This window comes from Arabidopsis lyrata (assembly GCF_000004255.2).
Source record: "Arabidopsis lyrata subsp. lyrata unplaced genomic scaffold ARALYscaffold_6, whole genome shotgun sequence".
In the NCBI taxonomy this organism is placed as follows: Eukaryota; Viridiplantae; Streptophyta; class Magnoliopsida; order Brassicales; family Brassicaceae; genus Arabidopsis; species Arabidopsis lyrata.
This window is the reverse complement of record NW_003302550.1, coordinates 9,064,245-9,089,341: the sequence shown is the minus strand read 5'-3', so window position 1 is coordinate 9,089,341 and position 25,097 is coordinate 9,064,245. Positions and strand designations below refer to the sequence as shown.

General features: G+C 35.8%; 6 protein-coding genes and 1 long non-coding RNA gene across 7 annotated transcripts; 3 read left to right on the top strand and 4 right to left on the bottom strand.

Annotated features, from left to right (window-relative positions):
- Window positions 1-1,140: 1,140 nt before the first annotated feature.
- On the top strand, window positions 1,141-3,803 carry LOC9310104 (putative 2-succinyl-6-hydroxy-2,4-cyclohexadiene-1-carboxylate synthase). The gene is made up of 4 exons (XM_021023511.1): window positions 1,141-1,869; window positions 2,740-2,835; window positions 3,342-3,409; window positions 3,574-3,803. Exons 1-4 carry the CDS (start codon window positions 1,234-1,236, stop codon window positions 3,698-3,700), a joined length of 927 nt encoding a protein of 308 aa, XP_020879170.1. The 5' UTR covers window positions 1,141-1,233; the 3' UTR covers window positions 3,701-3,803.
- A 2,040-nt stretch (window positions 3,804-5,843) lies between these two features.
- On the bottom strand, window positions 5,844-8,125 carry LOC110227814. Its single transcript, XR_002331499.1, has 3 exons — window positions 7,930-8,125; window positions 7,745-7,816; window positions 5,844-6,574 (listed from the first exon to the last, which is right to left on the bottom strand). It is a non-coding gene; the product is annotated as an uncharacterized LOC110227814 (long non-coding RNA).
- A 1,701-nt stretch (window positions 8,126-9,826) lies between these two features.
- On the top strand, window positions 9,827-11,320 carry LOC9308049. The gene is made up of 2 exons (XM_002873990.2): window positions 9,827-10,510; window positions 10,674-11,320. Exons 1-2 carry the CDS (start codon window positions 10,245-10,247, stop codon window positions 11,200-11,202), a joined length of 795 nt encoding a protein of 264 aa, XP_002874036.1. The 5' UTR covers window positions 9,827-10,244; the 3' UTR covers window positions 11,203-11,320.
- Window positions 11,321-11,737: 417 nt separating this feature from the next.
- Window positions 11,738-17,975, bottom strand: LOC9310103 (copper-transporting ATPase PAA2, chloroplastic). The gene is made up of 17 exons (XM_002871933.2): window positions 17,243-17,975; window positions 17,070-17,147; window positions 16,608-16,705; window positions 16,467-16,520; window positions 16,266-16,352; window positions 16,015-16,179; window positions 15,550-15,660; window positions 15,232-15,300; window positions 14,830-14,939; window positions 14,578-14,683; window positions 14,318-14,384; window positions 13,817-13,896; window positions 13,203-13,657; window positions 12,821-12,995; window positions 12,469-12,600; window positions 12,190-12,340; window positions 11,738-12,083 (listed from the first exon to the last, which is right to left on the bottom strand). Exons 1-17 carry the CDS (start codon window positions 17,874-17,876, stop codon window positions 11,992-11,994), a joined length of 2,664 nt encoding a protein of 887 aa, XP_002871979.1. The 5' UTR covers window positions 17,877-17,975; the 3' UTR covers window positions 11,738-11,991.
- Window positions 17,976-18,127: 152 nt separating this feature from the next.
- On the top strand, window positions 18,128-19,842 carry LOC9308048 (ylmG homolog protein 2, chloroplastic). The gene is made up of 3 exons (XM_002873989.2): window positions 18,128-18,543; window positions 18,931-19,133; window positions 19,448-19,842. The coding sequence occupies exons 1-3, from the start codon at window positions 18,139-18,141 to the stop codon at window positions 19,692-19,694; spliced, it is 855 nt and encodes a 284-aa protein (XP_002874035.2). The 5' UTR covers window positions 18,128-18,138; the 3' UTR covers window positions 19,695-19,842.
- LOC9308047 lies at window positions 19,792-20,481 on the bottom strand. Its single transcript, XM_002871932.2, has one exon. It carries the CDS (start codon window positions 20,257-20,259, stop codon window positions 19,921-19,923), a length of 339 nt encoding a protein of 112 aa, XP_002871978.2. The 5' UTR covers window positions 20,260-20,481; the 3' UTR covers window positions 19,792-19,920.
- A 99-nt stretch (window positions 20,482-20,580) lies between these two features.
- LOC9308046 (F-box/LRR-repeat protein 20) lies at window positions 20,581-22,927 on the bottom strand. Its single transcript, XM_021023465.1, has 6 exons — window positions 22,127-22,927; window positions 21,620-22,056; window positions 21,360-21,521; window positions 21,196-21,271; window positions 20,957-21,112; window positions 20,581-20,843 (listed from the first exon to the last, which is right to left on the bottom strand). Exons 1-6 carry the CDS (start codon window positions 22,847-22,849, stop codon window positions 20,721-20,723), a joined length of 1,677 nt encoding a protein of 558 aa, XP_020879124.1. The 5' UTR covers window positions 22,850-22,927; the 3' UTR covers window positions 20,581-20,720.
- Between the last annotated feature and the right edge of the window lie 2,170 nt (window positions 22,928-25,097).

The following is a 25,097-nucleotide window of genomic DNA, read 5'->3' as shown; positions in this document are numbered from 1 at the left end:
TCTCCACCGGTTTACCCATTCTTCTAGCTGCTGCAGCCTCTTGACCTCTTTTGAGAAAAATAGGGCAAGCCTCTCTTTCATGCGTTAACCTTTGGCATTTCATAACACCTCTTTTGTACTCTTTCATACTCAAAACGAACCACAGTGGATCCACCTTTCATGTTTATCACTTTGGATCGTCGTAAAGGTCTTGAGATATCGAAAAGAACTTTGACTCTAACAAATTCCAGAACTTGTGGCACATCTGGATCAAAAGCAACCTCAGTGACTTGGCCAATCAGATCTCCCAGCGAAGATATGGCCTGAAAAGTGTAATGGTTGATTGGAAGGTTCCAAATCTGAACCCAAATAGGCATGAACATCAAGTAATTCTCTGGGGGATACTCATACCATCTATCCACCACAATCGACCACTCATTATAGGTATGAGCCCCTTTATTCAACACATCTAAGAGATCATACTCAGAATTGAAAATAAACTGAAATTTCTCACTAGTAAGCGCTACTCCTCTTACTTTCCCCAATTTCTGCCACTTCCGCGGCATGTCTCTAATGAGATGTTTCATCACTTGACATTCAGGATTCAAGAGTCTACCAACGAGACTTAAAACATTTCTCTCGCACGAAGAAAACTCGGGCAGATCCGGCATCTCAAAAGGAATTTCTTCTTCCTCTTCTTCTTCCAAAGTCATAGCCAACATAGCCTTATCCATAGCTGCAGACATATTTTGATTTCTCAGAAAAAACCACGAACCAAACGCGAACTTGAAGTCGGGAACAAAACAAACACGAACTTGAAGTCGCGAACTTGAAGTCGGGAACGAACCAAACACGAACTTGAAGTCGGGAACGAACCAAACACCACTCCGGACAGCAAATCTATCAACCTTATAAAACCCCACCGAACAGAACACTCTTCAGACAAACTCAAAAATTATCAAATGAACTCAGAAGAACAAACAAGAAAAACGAGCAAGATTAGATCTGAAAATATGTGACGGCTGCGAAAAGTGGTCTACCACACAAACGAGAAACTTGTTTTTTAATCAAAAATTCTCTTTTCACCCTAATGGAATACACTAGTTGAAAAAGAAGGTCTTAAGCCCACAAATGGGAAACAGATATTTTTTCCGAAAGGATACTCGTTCTCTTTACTCTTTAGTATTCCTATCTTTCTCCGATAATAATCAAAAAGCTTAATTATTGTTTTGTTTTCTAGCACTCTACAAAAACATGGCTCCCTCGTTTCTAAGCGTCGCAAAATTCGTTGAGGCACTACTCCGCCGGAGATTCTCCTCCGCTGGTCTCTCCTTACAAACACTGTCCATCGACTCCGAAACCACCATACAGTTCTGGGGACCACCACCGTCTTCATCGTCGGAAAATACACAAAAACCGTCGCTCCTCCTCCTCCACGGTTTTGGCCCTTCCGCTGTATGGCAATGGAGCCATCAGGTAAAGCCATTCTCCCAATTCTTTCGTCTCTACGTCCCCGACCTTGTCTTCTTCGGTGGCTCCTCTTCCTCCGGCGAGAACCGGTCGGAGATGTTTCAGGCGTTGTGCATGGGGAAGCTTATGGAGAAGCTCGAGGTCGAGAGGTTCAGCGTCATTGGTACGAGCTACGGCGGTTTCGTGGCGTATAACATGGCGAAAATGTTTCCGGAGAAAGTGGAGAAGGTGGTGCTTGCGAGTTCCGGTGTTAATTTGCGGCGGAGTGACAACGAGGCATTTATCGCGAGGGCTAAATGCCACGGTATCAAGGAGGTGATGCTTCCTGCTTCTGCGACAGATCTTAGGAGAACTTCTGGGATGGTTTCTTCTAAGAGACTCGATTATGTCCCAGATTTTGTCTTGAACGACTTTTGCCAGGTATCTTTTATTTATTTCTCCTTTTTAAGGAAAATCCCACCAACGAAAATCTTAAAGTTTCCTCGGAATTTCAACAAAAGTTTTTAAATCCGAAAACAAACAGTCTATTAATTCGAAAACTTATAACTAATTAATCCATCTATTTTATAAAAGTGTACGTTTTTCTCTGTATCGTTCCAATTTTATCGAATGTCCCCCAAGGGACAGTGTACGTTTTTCATAAATAAAAAATAAAGCAAGATGTTAGTTTTGTTTTTTTTCGGCAACGTGGATTAACAATATTTTGCAATGTGTACAAGATGATGACGCATCATTGATACTAACACAAACTATTTTTATATGTTAATTATATTCATAATTTCCTTGTTCCAAGTGTTTTTATGTCGTCAAATTTTCTTCTTGTTCTAAGTAATTGATTTTATTGGAAGGTTAAGTTCATTTTTAATTTCTTGTGTAATTTCTATGTTTATATGGAAATATAGAACAATATTTCATTCGAAAAACAAATAAAACTCACACTTATTGCAAATTTCTATATTACACGAAAACAGATGAAAGTAGTGGAGTACAAAGATGCACTCCACTTGTTTATCTTTATCAAGACTGATTAGTTAAAGAAAGTTGTCACTTTCATTTGGTTATTGTAATTAGTAATGATAGTTTTTTTTTTTTTTTTTTTTTGGGGTCAACACTCAACAGTAAGGCTAGTATAGAATTGGGTATAATAAAGAACGGATGGCCTTGTAGCTCCCAAAGAAGGACAGATATTACTCAAATTTATAATTTTAAATGATAAAATACAATTATATAGTTATTGAAAGAAGAGTGTATAGCTAACATGATTGATATATAATAATTGAGAAACCACAGAAAATGTATTCGGAGAAGAGAGAGGAAAAAGCAGAACTTCTCGAGGGGCTGAGTATTGGGAAGGATGACAAAACAAACGTTTCTCCAATTCAACAGGTTCGCCAATCGCCATCACTACTTTTATTAGTTATTGAATTATATAGTGGGGTTTCTAAATACGGAGTATTTTATATGCATTTTGCATTACATCAAAGTTTACAGTGATATCATTGATTAAAATTGAATGATTTATAAATAGGGATTATTACGGATTTTGCCCTTTTTATAATGGCATTTATGGATTTTGTCTTTTTTTAAATAATTTATGGACTTTGTCCTTTTTAACACTTAAAAATGTACGTATTTATGATTTTTTTTTGCAAAAATACGTACATTATACCAAATACTAAACCCTAAGAACAACTGGAACCGACTAAACCCAAACATAACGAATGAAACGCATGTTAAATCATATTTTTGGAGCCTAAAAAAGGGTAAAATCCATAAATTATTCAAAAAAAGACAAAATCCATAAATGCCATTATAAAAAAGAGCAAAATCCGTAATTAATTCTTTATAAATATAGAAAATGTCTGTAAGTAAAAAGTATGAATCATATGCAGGACGTAATGCTGATATGGGGGGAGCAAGATCAAGTTTTTCCTTTAAAAATGGCACATGACCTCAAAGAGTGAGACCCTTGACTATTTCCATCTAGATTTTGATCTAACTAAAGTTAATGAGTAACCAATATCTATGCTAGAAAAAACGAAGAGTGCTTTGAGAACTAGTTTGGAACCAAGGTAGTAATGGGTTATTCATATTCGTGTGTTTGTTTTTTTATATATTTACCAGGATGTTGGGGATTAAGACGACGCTAAAAATTATACAAAAGACATCACATATACCTCAAACGGAAAAGCCCAAAGAATTCAATGGCATTGTCATGTCTTTCTTATTACCTACATCTCCTTCACTATAGATATAACATCCATATTAAACTATGAATTACAAAATTTTCTGATATCGTCCATGTTAGAAGTGTTTATGTACAGTTTCAAATACATTTGAGAAAATTTGTAACATTATTACTCCATGATGTTTGATTAGACAACGTCCAGAAAATGAATTCAACATAAACGCGTAATTAAAATGTATATCTTTTGAACTACCATAAAAAAAACTACGTGATCATATACATGATGGATTATGGATATTTGTTTTACTTTTGTTTGAGATATATGACGTACACTATTAGGTTCGAACAAAAGCAAAAGTTTTTCTGCAAAATCCGCCGTATGGAGCTTCTAAGCTTGCTTACAAACAAGAACCCAATCAATTGCTACATTTTATCTGGTCAGAACTCTACTTCGAAGATTCACTACAATTCTTTTTTTTTCTTTGATAAAAGACACGGGTGTGATTGAGATAAAGTTAAAGTAAATCGGTAGGAAGAAAAAAGCACCTAAAAACAAAGATCAATTCTAACTTAAAATTTATGTTCGTCTTTTATAGAGTAAAGATTTACTCCACTTTTATAGGTTTTGGCCAAAGTAAGAGTAATAATAATATTTTTTTTGTTTTGTTTGCGCCAAATACGGCGTCCAATCCAAACTCTACAACTCTTCTTTTGGATATTGGAAAATGCATCTTTAGGTAAATGTCTGCTTAGTTCCAAGTTGTCAAATCGCCTAACTAATAAAGTGATGAAGGCAAGTATTTTGGTTAAGAGTATTTTTATAACCCAATATCGAATAAGTCATAAGACTGAAGCCCAATACCGAGTTGTTCAAATAAACTAGACATAGTGAGGATCAGACACGATCCAAGTGGGTAGGACAGAACAATCCAGACTCATGCATGGTCCATTGCCAATTTTAATAAAACAAAAAGGCTTTGGCTACTTCCGTTTGATTGCTTTCACCAGGGCTAGCTAAAAAAACATTTCATATAAAAACCATTTTCTAGAATTTATATTTAAGATAAGGGTCAACTGAATTAGAATTTCTTTGGCTCTAAGGCTTATAAAGTTATAATTATAATAGACCGAACCATGGCTAGAACGGAACTTTAGATACTTGAAGTTGAGTTATGATCTTAAAGGCTTTTTTTTTTTTTAAATATCCGCCAAGTTCGGGAGAAAGCCCGTAAGTCTCCATGGACTAAAGACCAGGGTGGGTAAAATTATAGCTCCTCGCAAGGAATCGAACGAGAGAGCTAGGTTTCAACACCCTTCAGACTGAATGAACCTAGGAGGGCACCACCAGAAGAAAACACGCTTGTGTTGAAGGCGTTAATTATTAACAAAACGGATGCTAGAAGTTGATTTGTGGCATGTCACGGGGATGTCGTTCATTGTCATTGAATGATTTCATCTACAACTCTCTAAAAGCATGAATTCCTCTCGACCCTTGTTTTTTATTTATTTACAAGAACGTAACATTCCTCCAGAAACATATTCCTCAAAGTATCATAGACAGAGGCATTGGTAAGCGAAAACGTGTGTTAAAATTTAAGAGATAAGGAACGAAATAGGCAAAACCAAATTTCATATAATAGTATTGGCCAAGAGCTTCCCTCTCAAGCTGATGTTGAATATGAAGTTGGCACAGTCCACTACAGTTGATTGTGTAAACTAACAAGCAAGCAAAAGATGTTAGGTATATAAATATAAACGACAAATGAAATGGGTTGTGCCTATCTGGATGGGATAACAAAAATGAAATGAATGGGGTGAGGCAACGCCACGTGAACGGACGGACAAGAAGGTGGGGGCAACAACAATGAGTGGGGTAAGTGGTTTAGACACGATAGATTTGGAAATATTTATGGAAAAGCGAAAAGCGAAAATCGAAATGAGAGTGGGTCTATAAATGAGGGCTAAAGGAGGACCCCCATTGATCCTGATGAGATCCTATGTTGATACGCGCGGTTTCGAATTTGAAATATGCTTTACGCAACCAATTCAACAACCCTAGCGACTCTTCTTCTATCTTTTGTTTTACCAAAGTATTTTTTGTCTTCTTTTGGTTTTATGTAATAAATGGATTCTTATGTCCTCTTGATTCTTTCAGAGAAGAAAAATTGGCGAAAGAGAAAGGGTTTTGACTAGAAGAATTTTCAAATCTGTATTACAATGAAGTTTCATATCAATTTTTCCATTAAGTTTGAAATAAACTAAGCTTGAAGTATAATTTGTTTATTCCTTACTTTTAGAATAAAAACAGTATACATATTTTTACTGTGGATTTTCGTTGATAACTTGCCGAAGTGGCATAATCGGTCATTATTGTATCAGGTTTTTTGCGTTCCACACTTCCACCTATAAAAGTAATAATGACAAAATCTTCAAAAAAATTAGAACATAAAATAATGAACCGAATCTAGAAGAAGATAAACATAAATCTTCCAAAACTGGTAACTGGTAAGGAGGAGGACATTTGATAATTAAATGTGAAACAAACCTTTTGCCATAATTTGAAACAAATTATTCGGCTGGAAGAAAGTTTTCCTCAATAAAGAATTAAATAAAAAATCGACAGGAAGAGGAAATACTGTCGGCTGGAAGAAATTTATGGTGGGTCCCATGTTCGATGTGTGGATAAGTCTCACCGTTTCCCATAAAATAAAATAAAAAAGATGACCACCTCGTCATCGCCACGTCACATTCATCCCTCCTTTAGATAGTTCCTATCCAGCCGCAACGGTCATCAAATCTCCACGTGTCAACCTTCCATGGATATTCCCGCGAACTTAAAAAAGTATCGAATAATATTATTGGTTTACGAGGCAGGTTTGGCAAATGGTCCCTAGATTTTTTAAATCTGTTTGAGTCGCCCCTAAACTCTCGTATAGACTGTAAAAAACTAAAAATTATCATTATCATGTGCAGCCCCGGCTCAGATGGGTAGGGCGGAAGTGCGACGGCCCGGAGCTTTTTTTTTTTATAAAAAAATTTTACATATAAAAAGGTCCAAATATTTTTTTTAAATATTATTAATATGAGAATTATATTTTAAGAAGCCTTATTATTTATAAGAAAATGTATAAAAAGGCCCAAAATTTTTAAAATAACAATTTTTACTATAAAAACTCCGCAAAATTTTTAAAAATTAAGTAAATTTTCTATTTGTATATAATAATAGGCCAAAAAAATTTTTTTTGCCTTAAGGCTCTCAAATATATTAAGCCGGGACTGATCATGTGTACTATTTATTATTTCAAGTTATAAAAATTATTGGCTATAACAATGTAATAATAATACTTTCTTCGTTTCACAAAGAGTATCGTTTTAAGATTTAATCTCGTTTCAGAAAGAGTGTTGTGTTTTCAATACAGTGTTAAAGACGAATTCTCTTATTTATCCTCACTATTTCAGCTTATAAATTAGACAGAGGATATTATTTAGTGTATTAATAAGGGGTAGAAATGAAATTTGTTTACTTTTCTTAATTTGTGTGAAAATGCTAGAATAACACTTTTTATGAAACAGAAGGAGTAATATTTTAACGAAGATTATTGATCAAAGTAGTTGAACAGAAAAATTGTTATGCTAATTTTCACTTTTATTCTATTTTATTTATTTATTCTCTCTTTTTTTTCAAATTATTTAAGATCTACCAATTAAAATCATTATATTTAATATTTTATATACTTTTGTCAGAATTGAAATAAAAGAAGATAAGCCTTTTTTTATGTAGGAGGAAATATATTTCTATTTTTAAATTTTTAATACAAATACGATTTTTATGATCATAATTGTTTTGTTCATTGATTCATTTCTCTATTTTACATATGATGCAAAGGCAAATGTTGAGAGAATTTACTACTATTTTGGTCCCTGTTATGCAGGGTCACAACTATAGTTTAATTTTAAAATATATTATTCATTGATTTTTGTGTGCTATGAAAATCTTTAAAATAAATTCAAATTTGAAAAAGATAGATAAATTGCAGAGTTATTTTTTATCAAAGAAAGATAATATGATGCAAAGGCAAATGTTGAGAGAATAGTATAAGAAAATACATGAAACCGATCATTCACGTTATTCTCCGTTTTCTCTGAGACACTCTCTCTTCCTTTCATTCACAATCATACCTGTAATCAAATTAACAAAACAAAATCACAAATCAAAAAAATAACTGCTAGATCTAAAAAAAAATCTAATTCTATAGAGATTTGAAGAAGGTGAATGGATGAACATGAATCACCTTTTTAGTAGAGAAAGAAGATGGCCAATGCGATGATGAAAGGTTGGATTGAACAAACGATAATGATGAAACATGAATTGTTGAAGGATTGGGGACGGTTAAAAACTTTGGTTTAATAACTACAATTTTCTTTACATATTCAATGGTAGATGAAGAAGTTGCGTGGAGGAACAATTTTTATACTTGAGTAATTGATTGTAATTAGGGGTGTCAAAATGGATAAAAGTTAATGGATCAATCCAAACCAATCCAATCCATGGATATAATGAATGAGAAATTTGGATTTTAATGGATTAATGGATTTAATGGATTAGTGAGTTTAATGAATTGAATTGAAATGGTTTATGTTAGAATGGATTAATGGATTACTCATAACCAAACCAATAAAGATTAAACATTCTAAATCAAATGTGTAAACCAAATATAACCAAATCAAATGTGTAAACCGATTTTAGTAAACCAAAGTAAACATGATTTAACTATTAAAACCATGAAATAAATTTTTCCGCCAAAACGTGATTCAACATTTTCCCGCCAAAAACGCAATTCCATAATTTTTTCTCCCAAGAACGAGATTTAGCATTTTCCCGCCAAAAATATGATTACGTATTTTCCCGCCAAAATCGTTATTCTGCATTTTCCCGCCAAAATGTTAATTCGTGATTTTTCCCGCCAAAAACGTGATTTCCTATTTTTCCCACCAAAACCGTGATTCCGTATTTTTCCCGCCAAAATGTGAATTCGTGATTTTCCCGCCAAAAAATGATTTCACATTTTTCCGCCAAAAACGTGATTTCTTATTTTTCCCACCAAAACCGTGATTCCGTATTTTTCCCGCCAAAATGTGAATTCGTGATTTTCCCGCCAAAAACGTGATTTTCCCGCCAAAAAATGATTTCACATTTTCCCGCCAAAAACGTGATTTTCTATTTTTCCCACCAAAACTGTGATTCCGTATTTTTCCCGCCAAAATGTGAATTCGTGATTTTCCCGCCAAAAATGATTTCACATTTTCCCGCCAAAAACATAATTCCGTAATTTTTCCGCCAAAAACGCAATTTCACATTTTTCCGCCAAAAACATAATTCCGTAATTTTCCCGCCAAAAACGTGATTCCGCATTTTTCCAACGAAAATGTCCCCATTTTCCCGCCAAAAACGTGATTCCGTATTTTCTCCCGCCAAAAACGTGATTCCGGATTTTCCTACAAAAACGTGATTCTGTGATTTCTCGCCAAAAACGTGATATCATAATTCATTTATATCATTAAATATTATTTGTAATATTATATGATGATAATAATTATTAATTAATTAATTATTTTATTTTCATGGATCAACTCAATTAACCATTAAACCATCAAATAATGGGATTAATGGATTGACTCAATCCATTTAACAAATGAGTTGGATCAACCCATAAACCATTTAAGCCTAAACTCATTGGATTATGGATTGATTTGAATTGGTTTATCCATTTTGACACCCCTAATTGTAATATATATAATGGTGATTTGTAGAAAAATAGTTGACAAAATATGTGAAAGTGGAAAATTCATCTTATGATCGTGGAAAACAAAAACTTCAGATAGTGGATGATTTTTTTTTACGTACAAAAAAATTACTGATAAAGAAATATTAAAAACTAAAATAATTATATTTAAAAACTGAGGATGATACGTGTCGCAACCACAATTGCATATGGACTTCTGTTTTATATAATAAAGGATATATATATATATATATATTGTATTTTTGGTATATATATAAAAAAAATTTAAATTGAAAATTGGTATAAGAAGGTATACAAAATAAATCAATAGTTATCTATAAATGCCACAATAATCAGCCAAATAAATCTAAACTGGTCCTAGCATATCTCATCAAAATAATCAACACAAAGTCCCAAACCTTGTATATTGGGGTGACAACAACAGTTATGGGGTTTAAAATGTGAAAAAGAAAAGTATGACGACGAAACAATAAAAAAAATAAAAAAAATAAGGTGAGAACTCCATGCAGAGTGCGTGGATGAGGATAAGGTTAAGCCAACAGTTTCTTCTGTCCCCTCCTCAAAACTTTTTACTTATCTTCTTCCATTTTAAATTTTAATGAGAAAAGTAGTAAACAACAACGTGATAAATATTTAAATAATTCCTTTTTTGTTTTCACTAGCATTTAATGTTATTACGAAACAACCAGAGCACATAGACAAGAAGATCACATTATAAAGCTCTCATCTTTCTCTTCTCTTTCTTTCTCCTGTATTTGTATTGTGTGATTTATTAGAGAAAGTTCCAAGATTTTCTACTAGCGATGGATAGTGTTGAATCTTATGAGTTTAATATCTCCGGCGATAATTCTGATGAATCCCCGGCGATGCGTAGTTGGTTCTCTCCGTCCCCGTCTGACTCTTCCTCTTCTCCTTCTTCTTCTGCTTCTTCTTCCATTGGGAGGAATAGCGACGACGGTCAGAAATCTTCAGAGGACGGTGGAGATGACGCCGGAGAGAATGAAGTTGAGTCTCCGTATAAAGGTCCTCTTGAAATGATGGAGTCTCTCGAACAAGTTTTACCTGTTAGGTGAGAAATCTGACTCTTCTTTTTTTTTTTTTTTTTGTTTGAGAAAGATTTCGAATTTGAGTAAAGTAACGATTTTTAAGACTTGAAACTTCTAAATTCGATATTTTTTGTGTTTGATTCTTGAGAAAATTTACGAATTTGGGATCAATTTTGTTTTGTGTAGGAAAGGGATATCGAAGTATTACAATGGAAAGTCAAAGTCTTTTACTAATTTAGCGGCGGAGGCAGCGTCGGCGTTGACTTCTTCTTCGTCGATGAAAGATTTAGCGAAGCCGGAGAATCCGTACAGTCGGAGGAGGAGGAATCTTCTCTGCCATCAGATTTGGGAGAATAACAAGACGACTCCACGTGGCGGGATCTCGAAGAAACACGTTATGAGTTCTAGCAGAAGTGCTTTGACGCTTGCTATGGCGGTTGCGGCTGGTGTGATGACCGGAGAAGGATCTTTATCAGGAGGAGACTCGTCGCCGGGATCAAGTCCGACGACATCTGGATCTCCGCCGAGGCAGAGACATCATCAACTTCAGATGAAGAAGCTTCCTCCCTTGTATCCTAGGAGTCAAGGGTCTTTTGGTAATTTGACGTCGTCTCAGTCGTCGTTGGGTTTTTGTGCCTGGAGATCGCATTCTGTGGCGGATTTTCCGAGGTGTTTTCCGGCGACGGCGAGTGGGATTGGGTTTAATGACTCGTAGGAAATTATGATTTTGTTAAATTTTTATAGTTTCGAAGTAGTAACAACATCCGGAGAATGTGTATAGAAGAGTTTCAACTTTCAATACTTATGAATGGATCCATATCTTTATTTTCCATTTTGGTTTTTTATTCTATCAATTAGATTTCTTCCAAAATCTTTGTCATATTGATATCTGTTATCTATGTGTGGAAAGTCCAACATTCTTCTTTATTTGTTCTTATCTAAGTTTTAAAAGCTAAAACTAAAAGCCTAAAACCATATGAAATTGAAATTTTCTATATTTGTTTATTATATGCAAGTAGTAATTAATAAGGTTTTATGTCTGGTGATAAGTGGTTTGAGTCCTATCCACTCAGCCTCCCGAAGTACATTTATACGAAGATGCATTTGTGTCCACTCTTCCTCTTTTTTTTTTTTCGTCAATCCACTCTTTCCTTTTTTTTTCTGTGCTTTTATGGACCTGATTTATTACCAAACTGGAAGTGGATTTTGTTGGTGAGATGTTGTCGTTGAATTTCAAAGAAACCTAGAAGGAAAAAAAAGAAAGTCGTTTCCTTAAATAAGTCCAACAAACGACCGAAAATGGTCAAATATACACAGCCTATTTCAAAAGAAAAAAAGGGGGTAAAATATATGCTCAAGTTAAGATCTATATCTACGTATAGTTATGGATAACCTCACATTCATGAATAATACAAGGTACATAATCGCTATATTGCTTAACAACAAACAACCTCCAAAAGAGCAGGATATACAAAACCTTCATTCTTCTGCTGTGGTGAGCCGATCACAAGCTGTTTCCACTTGTCTCAGATTTATGGAGCTGGAGAAGTAATGAATTTGAAACGACGAAGATCGAGCTCAATGCCATTAGTCCACCTGAAATCAAATTAATGGTAGGTAACCATGATATATTATTGGATTGTCTGAATCTATTAGAGTGGAAGTGAAGCAAATTAACTGGAATCAGAACGGGACCGCATACCGGATAAGGAAGGTGTCATGGCGAAATCATACTGAGGAAGCAAGACACCTGCAGCTATAGGGATTGAGATGACATTATACGCAATTGCCCATGCTAGATTCTGATAAACTTTCGACATAGTTGCTTGTGCAAGACTCAGTGCATCCACAACCTATAACCACAAAAAGAAAAAGAAAAACACGAGTGATGAGCTTATATAGCTTAGATTTTGAAGTTGAGAAATTCTCAGGTTTGGTTCTTGTCCCTTGAATGAGGAAAAGTGGCTCATGAAGTATTTACATGTGAAAGTTTGTTGCGGACAAGTATGACGGATGCTGCATTTGATGCAGCGTTTTCTTGTGCCTCGATCTTTAGAGCTATTCCAACATCAGCTTGAGCCAACGAGGGAGCATCGTTTATGCCATCCCCAACCTTTGAAAACACACAAAATATGCCGTTAGCCTTATTAATTCCGTTTTCAATAACACACCAATTCCATGATTTTTTTGAGGGGAAGATCCATATACGACGAAGTTGGTGTGTTACCGTTTCTAGGATTCACATTAACCATGAACCTAGAGAAATTGACTTCATCGACTTTTCACAGGAAATAAGTCGAAAAAATCATTCTTGCCTTAGTTGAAGATCTTACCATAGCAACACGATGTCCAGAGGATTGAAGATTAGTTATAAACTCAAATTTCTTTTCCGGAGACAAAGAATAATTGGTTGATTCACTCTCAATCCCCACATTCTTTGCCACAGTTGCCACTGCCCCTTCCCTGTCCCCTGATAAGAGGACTGTTTTGATGCCCTTCTCCTGCAGCCTTTAATAAGACAAACAACATCAAACTCAAAATTTTAGAGACCCTCGATGACTTCTGTTCGATTAAGCCAGAAGGTTCACTTAAATTGAACACATACAGAACTAGAGCAAGTAATTTCATATTAATAGGCTGACTTTGAAAATTTAAAAACCAGGGCTGCTTAGTTTTATGAAAATGTTGACAGTTTAAAAGTAAGGAAAAAACTACCTGGCTACAGTAAATGCAGCATCTTGGCGTAAGCAATCGGATATTGCAATAGCACCAATAATCCCTTCTTCTTCACGGCCAACGTAAACAACAGTCTTCGAATACCTAGACGTTGATGATGCGTTTGATAATTTATTATCCAAAAAACTTTCCAGCTTCACCATGTCTGAGGAGTCGTTCTTTTTGAGGAAACGATCAGAAACCCACTCAAGTGAACCCACTGCAACTAAACGTCCATCTACTTCTGCCAAAGTACCAAAGCCTGGTTCTGTCAGTTGGCCTCTTGTTTCTGGAGTTTTCAGATTCAGAGATTCTGCCTCGTTTACAATAGCCTTTGCTATTGGGTGTGTTGCTGTCTTCTCCACCGCAGCAGCAACTTTAAGAACTTCTTGTTCTTCGTATCTTAGAGAAGCTACACCAGCGACGACAGGTCTTCCTTCAGTAAGAGTTCCTGTCTGAAACAATAACTCGATTTGTTCAACTTTGAGGGGCAACAGGAATTGCACATACACCTATCTTATTTTCTAGAATTTTCCATCTTCATATAAAAAGGAGATAGCGGAGAGAGAGATGGGTGAAGAGGATCATAGAAAGCCCAAAATATTTAGCAATACCTTGTCTAAAGCCACACAATCTATGGAAGCCAGACGTTCTAAGACATCTCCTCCTCTGATAAGATATCCCCGCTTTGCTCCTGGACATATTTAGGCTGAAAGTTTCAACAATCTCGAATTTATTGTTGCTAATTACAATGTTTTAGGTATATGATGTTTATCTAGCCCTATAAACATGAAGGATCACCTCAAGGACTGCACGTACGACACCACAGAAACTAAAAAGGAGATTCTTCATGATATTTAGGCTATTTTTAATAATTTTATGTAATATCTAAAGTCGCCATCAACAACAAAAGTCTAAAACCAAAAACTAATTGTTCATATACTAGGGTAGTCAGCAGGGAAACATAGAGCAGGGACAATCGGTAGCTTCAGTGTCATTTTCGAATCTTCCTAATAATTGGAAAACTTTGTACACAATTAGGTTACTCTTCTCAGCTAGATTTGCAGAGTTTTATGTGCAAGGCTGCAAGCTAAATAATACGCTGGATAACATACCAAGAGAGGTGCCAATTAATATGGCAGTTGGTGTTGCAAGGCCCAGCGCACAGGGACAGGAAACTACCTGATAGACAAAAAAAAATTGATTATGCTCAATTTTTATCTCGGAAGTTTCTTTCTATCCCTCTTTTATCCTACATTCGCTTCGTGAAATTCACATTTTCCCCACAATTACCATTTTCCTCCGTCATTAAGTCTGGCTAGTCCGTGATATTATCACATGAAAGATATAACTTTGACATGCATGGTTCACTCACCAAGACATCCACGGCCAGTTTTAGGCTTAAGGCCAGAGCATCTCCATCAGGTCCAGCAATATCATTGAGTAAAACATCTGGGAATATGTGTGAACCAACGTAATACCTGAAGTAAGAAAACAACTGAGTCTTTGATACTTCTACATTTCCACTTTATAATATAACTAAAACATAGCCCTGCTAAACAAATATATGAATCTTATAAAAATTTCATGTGTTATTTCCGTAAGAAATATTAGAAGAGGACCATACCAGAAGGCAAACGTCACTGCAGATAAAGACATTATAGTATAGACGAAGGGTCCAGCTATTGCATCTGCCAGCCTCTGTACAGGAGCTGCATTACCTTGTGCATCCTCAACCTAAAAATGCAGACAAGAAATGGTGTGAATGAATTAGAGACTCACTACAGAAGAACCGAGGGTTCTGACATGATTTCATTCATACTTTCCCTTATAAAATTAGGTTCAGCTACAAACTTGTAAATGAGTACTATTTGTAGGATTGTGACTCATTCATGATATTTCTATTTGTTGCTGTCTTTTCTCTTTCTGTAGTCAAGGAGGAAAGTCGGCTACAAATTACATAGATTACTGGCCTCACACAATGTAACTTTCATTAGATTTCATTGGCTCTAGATTCATAGACACTAACCATTCTGACAATTTTAGATATCGTCGAGTTGGAACCAGTGGAAGAAGCTTTGATCCGTAGAGGGCCATCCTGAAATAGGTAAAGTGAAATTCAGTTATTCATGATCGCGGTATGTAAATATAACTTAGTAACTGAGCACAGTTAGTGCAGCTAGACAGCACCCCCTAGGTAAAGTGGTTCACATTCAGTAATATAGTAACGATTGCTAGAGGATCATATCCCAAAATGAGAAGTGTGTCATCAGTTGAAGCACTAAAAGAATAAAACCATAAGTAGCCTATTTAAAAAAAATAAACTTTTGTTTTAGCGTATACTTACCCAGTTTATTGTTCCCGCTGAAACTGAGCAGCCTTCTTCTTTAAACACGGGAAGTGACTCTCCTGTCAGCATAGATTCATCCACAACACTTCTTCCAGCTAGGACACTCCCCTATGACGAAATAATTAATTTAAAATGATCACTACGACAATTCACGCACGAACCAGTCACAAGGAATGATAACCAAGCTATCTTGAGAAAGGAAAATATAAGCACATCCATAATAACGTGCAAAGAAGAATGTGGAATTTACTGAATCTCAAGAAGCGCTGAATGTTCTTTTCCCAGTACATAAATCGAAATATAATTTCCTAAAATTACAGAATGATGGTTACCAACCATTTAAATAGATTTTCACGACTTCTTTTCATAAACCCACTCAATTATATATGCTAAGATCAGACAGTTCAGCATGGATAAGCAACTAAGGAAATCGTAAGATGTCGGAAAGACAGAAACACTTACATCGACAGGAAATGTTTCACCAGGCAAAACCAACAGCGAGTCTCCAACTCGGATATCATCAACAGAGACATTGATGCAAATTGAATCAGAGGAAAGTACAGAATCAGCTGCGGTGTTATTGTCAGATGAAGTAATCACAAGTCTTGACTGAGTGGAGATGAGTGACTGCAAAAACACGTTTCGAGTCAAAAAAAGGAGGAAAACGCCTAAAAGTTAATCTTAGGAGGAGAATCAAGAAATGTCCAACTTACCAATAGTTCATTCATATCGCTAGATGCTTTAAGCTTTGCTCTTTCTTCCAACGAACGACCAAGGAGCACAAAGCCAAGCAGCATGACCTGCATACTAAATGACAAGAGCTATCAATCAGAAATTCACCATTGAAATTGTATTTTGCATGCAGTGGAAGTAAAAATAAAAGGCTTTCATCCCCTTGTGCTAGAGAAACTCACCGGTTCCTCAAAGAAGGAAGCATCCCACTCCAGTTCTGGATTAACTAGTGAGATCTGGAAAATTCAGAATGCAGAAAACTGCAGGTTTTCAGAATAGGATACTCACCAGTCAAAAATAAATCACAGGATACAAAAACTCACCAAACTGATGGAAAATGCAGCCATAGATCCCAATCCAACTAACGAGTTCATATTAGGTGATCTTTTCCCAAAAGCCTTTATGCCATCAAACAGCAAATCTACAATATACATTTATCTCTTTCAGTCATTTTTGTTTCCGAACAGCCTCAAATATCACTCTCATTCTTTGAAGTGTTAATGAAACCTCAAAGAATAGCAGGTACCATCACAGTCACTTAAGAAGTGTGAAATTCATCTTTTCTCTCTTATGATAACGACTAATCAATCAAGGTAAACATTATCCTTTAGAAGAATTGGAACAAAGCTCAGGTATGTAATCAGAGTAGAACACATCTAAGTCTGAAGAACAGCATCAGAACGACTACTTCGTCATCTCTCTCTTATGATACTAATTACTAAACTTATTGTGCATTAGCTAGTAAGCATTATAGATTAGGAACAAAATTTTAAACGAAAGCAAACCTCTTCCTGGTCCCAACAAAGCTCCAACTGCCAAACCACCTTTCACGTAAGAGTTGTGTAGCAAATCCCAAATCCCTCCTAGTAACATCAGTTGCAAGAGAAAGTCATAAACTACGTTTTTATCCAACAAAAGACATCTAACATCACAAATTTTTGCATTTTAATCAATGTACCATGAGCAATATGAATTCCCAAGGAATGAAGAATATGCGAAGTGTGAGACCCGCAACACAGAGCCACCAATGTCCACGCAAACGCAACACGGTTCCTGCTCTTAACAAGCAAGTCCTCTTTCTTACTAACCATCTCCTTCCACTTCTTCACATTCTCCGCCACTCCCATCCCCGAGACTCTCCTCTTAGCCTCAAAACCACTCTCTGTCAATCTCTTAGCTAAACTCTCCGCCGCATCCGCCGTCACCTCAACCTCCGGTTTAAGCTTCACCGCCGCTGTTTCAGTCAGCATGTTAACCACAGCAGACGCGACTCGGTCATCAGACATCAAAACCGATTTAACTCGGGCGACGCAGCCACCACACATCATCCCACTCACTTGGAGGAGAATAGGCGTGTCGCTCGTAACAGATTTTGAAGATTCGATTGAAGATTCCGTAGATTCAAACGATTGAGTACTTATCTCGACCGAGTTTGATACCAATAAACCAGGTGTTGAACAGTGCCGCCGGATACGAGAACGGCGCTGTCTTGGAAAGCATCGGTTCACGAATTTGACGTCGAGGAACTTACTTGGGCGAATATGAAGACTCGACGGCGGAGGAAGAGGACATCTGAGAAGATTGGTCGCCATTTTCTCCGGCGAGACAACGACGATAGCCACGATGATACAAGTAAGAATCTAGTGGACGTATGGTTCGTTTAAAAAGCGTATCGCTAAAGATTGACACGTCGGATTTGGAATATATCCAAACCACAAGTGATTAGCCATTTTTTGTGGAATTTGAAAAAGCCAGGCTGTCATCAGAAAAATCAACGAGAGACATAAAACGCATCGTTTTACTAGGTAAGACCTTCTGATTTAACTAGAGGATTAATGCCTCCGGGACACAGCGATGCCACGTGTCATCTTCCTGAAATATTGCTTTTTTGAGGTACTTTATCTTCTCAAGCTTCTTCTTGTACGAAACTTCACATCTCAAAGCTTTGCTACAATGGAGGTTAGTGCGAATGAACCAGCTACGAAAAGCTTGAAACCCTTTCCTTCAGGACCGATACCGAACTTTTTCGTATCGCTCTCTTCGGCATTTACGCAAACACCTCTTGTGCGTTCGAACAAACCCAATTTGCTACTTCTACCACCAGTTGCAGACTCCGTCAAATTGATTCAAGACTTTCATCGGTCTCTAGTCTCTGCTACTGAGAAATTCTCAGGGTTCTTTCATTCCCTCGCCTCTAAAAACCCTCTCTTTCAGGAAGCGGTTCGCTTGTCTTCCGAATTTCGCCTTCTGTGCGACGAGGTAACTTCTTCTTTCTTCTGTGGATTAGATTAGAAAATACTTATGTGTTTCCGAATGAACCTATTGAAAACTTGCTTGAGCTCTCATTGGTACTGTAATGGGTGAATTTATCTAATTTCTGTTCCTAAAAAAAGGTCATTTTTGAACCGCTAATAACTCAGATCATATGCCAAGACTATGGGATTGTTGGGTAGACCACTTAGCACTTGTTGGATAACATTTTCACATTGTTAATAATATATGACCTCAAGTTGGGATCTTTTTTGGTTCTTTTCTTGTAACATTAAAGATCAAACTTGGCTTCAGGATAAGTCAGGTTATGCTTTTGTGTGCCTTTGCTTCTAGTTTTGGGTTGTTAAAGATGAAGAGCCTTTTGTTGCATTTCAGATTCGTTTGAAAAACACTACAAGGGTAAGGTTTGCCATGTCTAATCACGGATTTGCTGCGGTTCTGCCTGGAGATTCAGTTGCAGGATTGGTGGTTGCTAATGGGTTGATAAATTTCCTCAACATATATAACACCATCCTTGTTGTCCGTCTAGTACTCACCTGGTTCCCGAGTGCTCCTCCTGCCATTGTTAACCCCCTCAGGTAATAAGTTGCCTTAAAATGCCATTATGATTTTGAATCGTATCCGGGTTTTAAAGTTTCGATCGATCCATGGGAACAAAATCTTGATCATATATTTCATATTCGCCATTGTTGAAGGTAGTCTTTTTGCTTGAATTAGAGGAAGTTTATTTTGGATAAACTCTGTCTACTACATTCTAAATGGTTTAAGGATATGAAAAGAAAAAAAAAAAAAAAAAAAAAAAAAGGTTTAAGGATTGGTTAAACCCTGATTGATCTGCCCAAGAGCCCTAGTTGATTGCTAATTATGTGTATTTGTGTTACTATTGTTTCAGCACTTTATGTGATCCATACTTGAACATATTCCGGGGATTCATACCGCCTCTTGGAGGATTAGATTTGTCTCCTATTTTGGCGTTCCTTGTTCTCAACGCCTTTACCAGCTCGGCTATGGCACTCCCTTGCGAGCTCCCGCCAGCTGAAGGAGCGGTTTCTCTATCTTCTAGTGAGACAAAGTGGATGAGAAGGAGAAGGTTGAGCAGCCACAAGGACCACAGACCGAGCTCAGCTTCTATGAACTGAACCTATCTAAAAACTCCCCTCTTTTCTGCGCTTCAAATGTAAAATCTACCTTTCTAGTAATTTTATTCTTCTGCATCTTTGGATTTCTGAATTTTTGTATAAATTTTCTTTAGAAAATGAATAAAAGAGTTGTGTTCCTCCTGATAAACAGAAATATTGTAAAATTTTGCAAAAATATGAGCTATTTTACTTCATATGTGGCGTCAAAACAACTTTCACTCAGATTCTAATCAGAGGCTTTGCATATCAAGACGAAAACAAGAAGGATGAGGATGACAAGCAATCCACCAAACGAACCACATAGCCTGTGAATCCAGTAAGGATCAAACCTGGTCAAGCTAGGGTCACAATACAGGGACAAAGCAATGGCCAAAATCAACAAGAGAAGAAGCAGAGAGAGGGAAAACATAAAGCCGAAGAGTTCTTCTTCCTCTTCTAGATCTTCCTCTGATAATCTGTCGATGTAGAGAGGTGAGAGCACGGCTAGTACCGACAAGCTTATGGCCAAAAGTTTCCAGGACGTAGTAAACCTCCCCATCATCGGGCTGGATGATCCCGCTTCCATCGGAATAAATGCCAGTACAAAATTAAAAACCAACTAGTAACTTCCTTCACAATCCTTGCTTGGTGTTCATCTGGTTAAAAAGAAAAGATCTGAACGAATATGGTTTGTTTCTTGGTAAGACTCTGAACATAAGTTGCAGGGTAGTTTCGGCTTAGATGGTAAGGTTAACTGTTTACACACAAAGAGAAGAGAGAAAGAAGATTCTTTGTTTCTAGTGAACAGTAGTGTCCACACACAGCTAAAATATTCCATGGGATCATATGCTTAATGCTTTTCTTTTTCTTTTTCTTTTAGTTCAATCTTTTTACCAAAAGCTGATTCTAAAAGACATTGTAACATGTTCATATATCACTATCTTTTTTTTTAGTATGAAACTGTACAACAGAGATAATTTGGTCTAACAATGAAGATTGTTCATCATCAATTCAGAGCTATATGCAACGCCAGTAGTTGTCAATTTATCAGAAGAACTTGGCACCTACACTTGGGTAAAAGTTATCAAGGTGAGCGTAGAGTGAAGTCATTTTCAATCCGGTGATATGAACGTGTGATCTTGAAAGTTCTTCAAGAAATGTATCATCCACCTACAATGATAATACCGCCATTTTAAGTACTTGAAACAGATCACCCCAAGGTTGAATTCACCATAAACAAAAAAAAAAAAGCACAAGTGTAAGCTTAATCTACTATATCATACCTGTGTCCATCCAAATAGCTTGAGTGATCTAAGTGACGAGCAGCATCTCAAAATTCGTCTTAGGTCCTCTTGGGTGAGTCTTCGACACCACGAGAGGTCCAAAAATTGTAACCTCTTGCAAGCTTCAGCAAGCGAAAAGGCAGTATGTGGACCGACCTGTTCAAACGAAACTCCTTTAAACACTTGGGGAAAAAACCATCTTAAAAATGAATGAGACTCTAGGTACTAAAAACACTCACATTTCGGACTTTGTTTAGGCAAAGTTCGTTAAGAGAACCTCCCGAGACTTCAAGACACGCGGCAATACCTTCGTCACTGTCAAAGGAAGCCCATAGATTTGATATTCAGAACACTCTAAGAATGTTATGTAAAAAAAGATCAAAATTATGAGATTTTTACGAACCTAAATCCGTTACTTGTAAGTTTGAGTGATCTCAAATATTTGCAACCCTCTGTAATAAACTCTAATGCCTTATCAGTCAATTTATCCAAGTCTGTGATGTCAAGAGCTTCTAGCTTTTTACAATACCTCCCAATATGCCAAATGCAATCATCAGTAACCTCACTAGTTACCATAGAGAAAAGCAAAAAAAAAAACATAAGTTCTCAGCATAAAACTTGATAATGAATTTGGTCTTGTAAGGCCTCAGAAGAGTAACTTACTTGCAATTAGCGAGAGATAGATCAGTGAGATTTGAGCTACGGAACATAAAGAACGTTCTGACAACACCATCATTAACACTATCGAGTCCTGCAACCGAAAGATAGTTCAATTTCTCGAACTTATATAGGCTGCTACTAAAGCCTTTATACCATTTAATCCCTTGGCATCCACCAATGCTAAGCCCTCTAAGAGTGGAACCAAACTTATCAGCAAGAATCTTCAAAGCGCGGAAAGTGAGAAGAGAGCATTCAGTGAGGTTAATAAACTGAAGCAGAGGAGATGAACTCGATATCAACAACAATGCAATGTCTGTTAAACAGAACGCTCCTTGAAGAGATAGCGTAGTTAATGACGGGAATCCGTTAGGAGCGCGTTTAAAGAACTCCCTTATCGTGTAATCCGTAATGGATCTTCCGCAAAGATCAAGAATCAACACCTGCAAAAGATTGAAAATTTCACCAAAAAAAGATAGCTAACAAACTTCCCAATGAGATTTTATAATTTACCTTCAAGCTAACTCTGTCACAGTCACAGAGGATCTTAATCAAGTCATCCTCCTCTAATTCGACACAGTTCTTCGCGCAAATCTCATTCGGAGAATCCTCAATCAAAAGCTCCATAAGACGTGTATCGACTTTGCCTAAACCACTAACAAGATACGAGAGTTTCTTCCTCAAATGATCAGGAACAAGTTTCAATGACTTGATAGCTACAATATTCTGAGCAAGAACTCTCGCACTCAGCTCCACAAGAGTAGGAGCTTTCCTTAGTACCGTCATCGGATCTATCTCCATATCACTTGTTGTAGAGATCTCTTCTCTTCTCTTCTTGATCGATTCTTTAGCTCTCTGAAACTCACTTTTTTCTTCATCTCTTATTACTTCTTCTTCTTCCTCTGTTTTTTCAACAATCTTGAGATCAGAATGCAAATCAAGAGCAAAAGTTCTCGCAACTTTATAATTTCTCGAAACTTCATAATCATGTCTTCTTTTTCTTGCAGCTTGTTCTTCAGCCCATTGTTTCTGCCAATTTGCTAAATAAGCTTCATCTTCATCATCCAAATCGGTGCTTTTTCTTTCCTCCATCTCCACGTCGTGATTTTGAAACCCTAATGGTAAATCACGATTCTCAACCTCGTTCGCTGCCATGAGAAGTGCTTCGATGGCTTCTTCATCGGATGTGATCCGACGATTTCCTCGAGAATCATTGGGAATATCGGAAGAATTCATCGTGTTGTTTCTTCAGCCAGAGAGGGTTTTGTTGGTGAAGAAGAAAGCAAAAACAATTGGGCTTAAAATCAGAAAAAGGAAAAATCGAGAGATGTATTTATACTTTTTCGTGACGAGAGAAGTTTATTTTTACTGGTCAACTCCATTTATTATTGGCTCCTTTTTCTATAAGGAAAAGAAACGATATTTATTATTGGTAGGGGAAAAAAATGTATTTGCACTGAATGATAAAATGGTTTGTAGTACGTATTTAAATAATATTAATAGAGCAAGCAAATTTTTTTTTTCCGTTTCTGAACAAAATATGAATGGTTTTATTTTGGGTGATTTAAGTGTATAACCAAATCTGATAAACAAATTAAGAATATAGCACCTTAATTTTGAAAACAAAGGAAATAACCATCAGACATTGTAAAATGACAAAACAATCCATATGTGTAGTACACGTGTGATAGGTGCTAGAGAAGGGGAATTTAAGTTTTATTTTGTTATTTAATTTTTCTTTGGTTTGAACTTTGAACAAAAAACGTTTACCCCCATATTTGTTTTGAGAAAAGTTCTTAAAAATAAATAAATTAAAATTTTCAGTTCTATTAGAAAAAGTTTAGATTTTTTTTCTGAATATATCATAGGGTGAATTTTTCAAAACGGACATAAACATTTTACGTGGTGAATAGTCTTTGTAACAAAAAAACATATGTTATACTATATCGGATCACACAAAATAAATGTTGTACTATACTATTTCTTATAAATTATATTTGAATCAACTTAAACTTAAAAATACTAAACCCTAAATCCAACCGTCTAAACCCAAACCCAAAACATATCTTTTAAAATTGATGATATCAATAAATTTTAAAATTAAAAATAATGAATTTATTTAGAAAAATAGAATAGAACATTGTAGTGTTCTATATAGTACGATGGTGGTAGTAGAGAATACAAAATACTAAATAATTGTATGAGTCATGCGGCATGACAAAGAAGAAACACTATATCTTAAGTGATGCAACATAGAGAACCCAAATTAAAAACCAAGTTAAATGGATATAAAATAATACAACATGAAAAACCTAATTTGCCATGTTAAACAATCATGAATTCAAATTAATATTTGTAAAATATAAATATAAGGTTAAAATATATATATATATATATATATATAGGTTAAGTTTATAAAAGATAAAAAGAAAACAATTGAAAAGAATTTATTTTTCATTAAGTTACAATACTATTCCATTTGAAACAAATCTATTCCATTTGAAACAAATCTATTCCATTTTCATCTTCCCCTCTGTCTCTCTTTATCTCTCCTTCATTCCTATCTACACCCCTTCATTTCTATATTGATTAGATATTTATCTACACCCCTTATACTTTTTGCTGCAATAGGGAATTGAACTTTCTTTTCGAGGATTACTTGCCATGACTCACAGGTTCGAAGGTCATGGAGCGGGCCGAGACAGTGGGTTAACTCGTCCACCAAATCAAATCGTTTTAATGGTATACTCCGCGATGGCTGTGACTTCTACATCCACACAAAGTGGCAATCGGATAAGATTTTACAACATCGGAATAGGACGATCGAACCTTTACCGATGATTACATCATCATCTCCTTAAGGAGGAGGACTTATATAGACGATTATGTTGGTGTCGTTGTTGACTGTTTTTTGGCGATGATGGAGAGAGATATGGCGGTCGTGAAATAAGTTGCAGAAAAAAAAAATAGGAAGAGAAAGAGATGATAGTTTGAGGTTAAAGACATGATGTGTTAGGCACGTGTATTACAACAAGGGTAAATATGTATATATTACACAATGTATGCCAAATATTATAGCCCAATTTTTTTATGGTTATTTGTTGAATTATTAAATTTTTGATGGTTATAGGCTCAAATTTTCCTTTTATTTTTTATTTAGAATCGAGTGGTGTCGAATATTACAATTAACAATAAGAGGATGAATGATTTTATTTATTATTTATTATATCGGTTTTAATTTTTTTCCAAAAAAAATTGTAAATAGGAATTTAGTAGTTTAATTTATTATAAAGATTAGAATTTAGTAATTTGGGATTTTTATAGATTTATTTAATTTAGATTATATTTCCTCCGTTTCATATTAAATGTCGTTTTAGCCTTTGAATTTTGTTTTAAAATAATTGTCGTTTTGTGTTTTCAATACAGATGTTTGGTAAAATTTCCAGTTTTTGTCCCTACTAATATAATTTATTGACCAATGAAA

Excerpts from the sequence above, each read along its gene's own strand:
- LOC9308048 (XM_002873989.2), top strand. The coding sequence starts at position 18,139 with ATGCCACGTGTCATCTTCCTGAAATATTGCTTTTTTGAGGTACTTTAT. Across the intron at positions 18,544-18,930 it reads TTCGCCTTCTGTGCGACGAG|ATTCGTTTGAAAAACACTAC; the intron begins GTAACTTCTTCT and ends GTTGCATTTCAG. Across the intron at positions 19,134-19,447 it reads GCCATTGTTAACCCCCTCAG|CACTTTATGTGATCCATACT; the intron begins GTAATAAGTTGC and ends CTATTGTTTCAG.
- LOC9308049 (XM_002873990.2), top strand. The coding sequence starts at position 10,245 with ATGGATAGTGTTGAATCTTATGAGTTTAATATCTCCGGCGATAATTCT. Across the intron at positions 10,511-10,673 it reads GAACAAGTTTTACCTGTTAG|GAAAGGGATATCGAAGTATT; the intron begins GTGAGAAATCTG and ends TGTTTTGTGTAG.
- LOC9308047 (XM_002871932.2), bottom strand. The coding sequence starts at position 20,259 with ATGGAAGCGGGATCATCCAGCCCGATGATGGGGAGGTTTACTACGTCC.
- LOC9310103 (XM_002871933.2), bottom strand. The coding sequence starts at position 17,876 with ATGGCGACCAATCTTCTCAGATGTCCTCTTCCTCCGCCGTCGAGTCTT. Across the intron at positions 16,706-17,069 it reads TTTGTTGGGACCAGGAAGAG|ATTTGCTGTTTGATGGCATA; the intron begins GTTTGCTTTCGT and ends TGTATATTGTAG. Across the intron at positions 12,084-12,189 it reads CATGACACCTTCCTTATCCG|GTGGACTAATGGCATTGAGC; the intron begins GTATGCGGTCCC and ends ATTTGATTTCAG.
- LOC9310104 (XM_021023511.1), top strand. The coding sequence starts at position 1,234 with ATGGCTCCCTCGTTTCTAAGCGTCGCAAAATTCGTTGAGGCACTACTC. Across the intron at positions 1,870-2,739 it reads TCTTGAACGACTTTTGCCAG|AAAATGTATTCGGAGAAGAG; the intron begins GTATCTTTTATT and ends GAGAAACCACAG. Across the intron at positions 2,836-3,341 it reads ACGTTTCTCCAATTCAACAG|GACGTAATGCTGATATGGGG; the intron begins GTTCGCCAATCG and ends AATCATATGCAG.
- LOC9308046 (XM_021023465.1), bottom strand. The coding sequence starts at position 22,849 with ATGAATTCTTCCGATATTCCCAATGATTCTCGAGGAAATCGTCGGATC. Across the intron at positions 22,057-22,126 it reads GTGACAGAGTTAGCTTGAAG|GTGTTGATTCTTGATCTTTG; the intron begins GTAAATTATAAA and ends AATCTTTTGCAG. Across the intron at positions 21,272-21,359 it reads CTTACAAGTAACGGATTTAG|TGACGAAGGTATTGCCGCGT; the intron begins GTTCGTAAAAAT and ends TTCCTTTGACAG.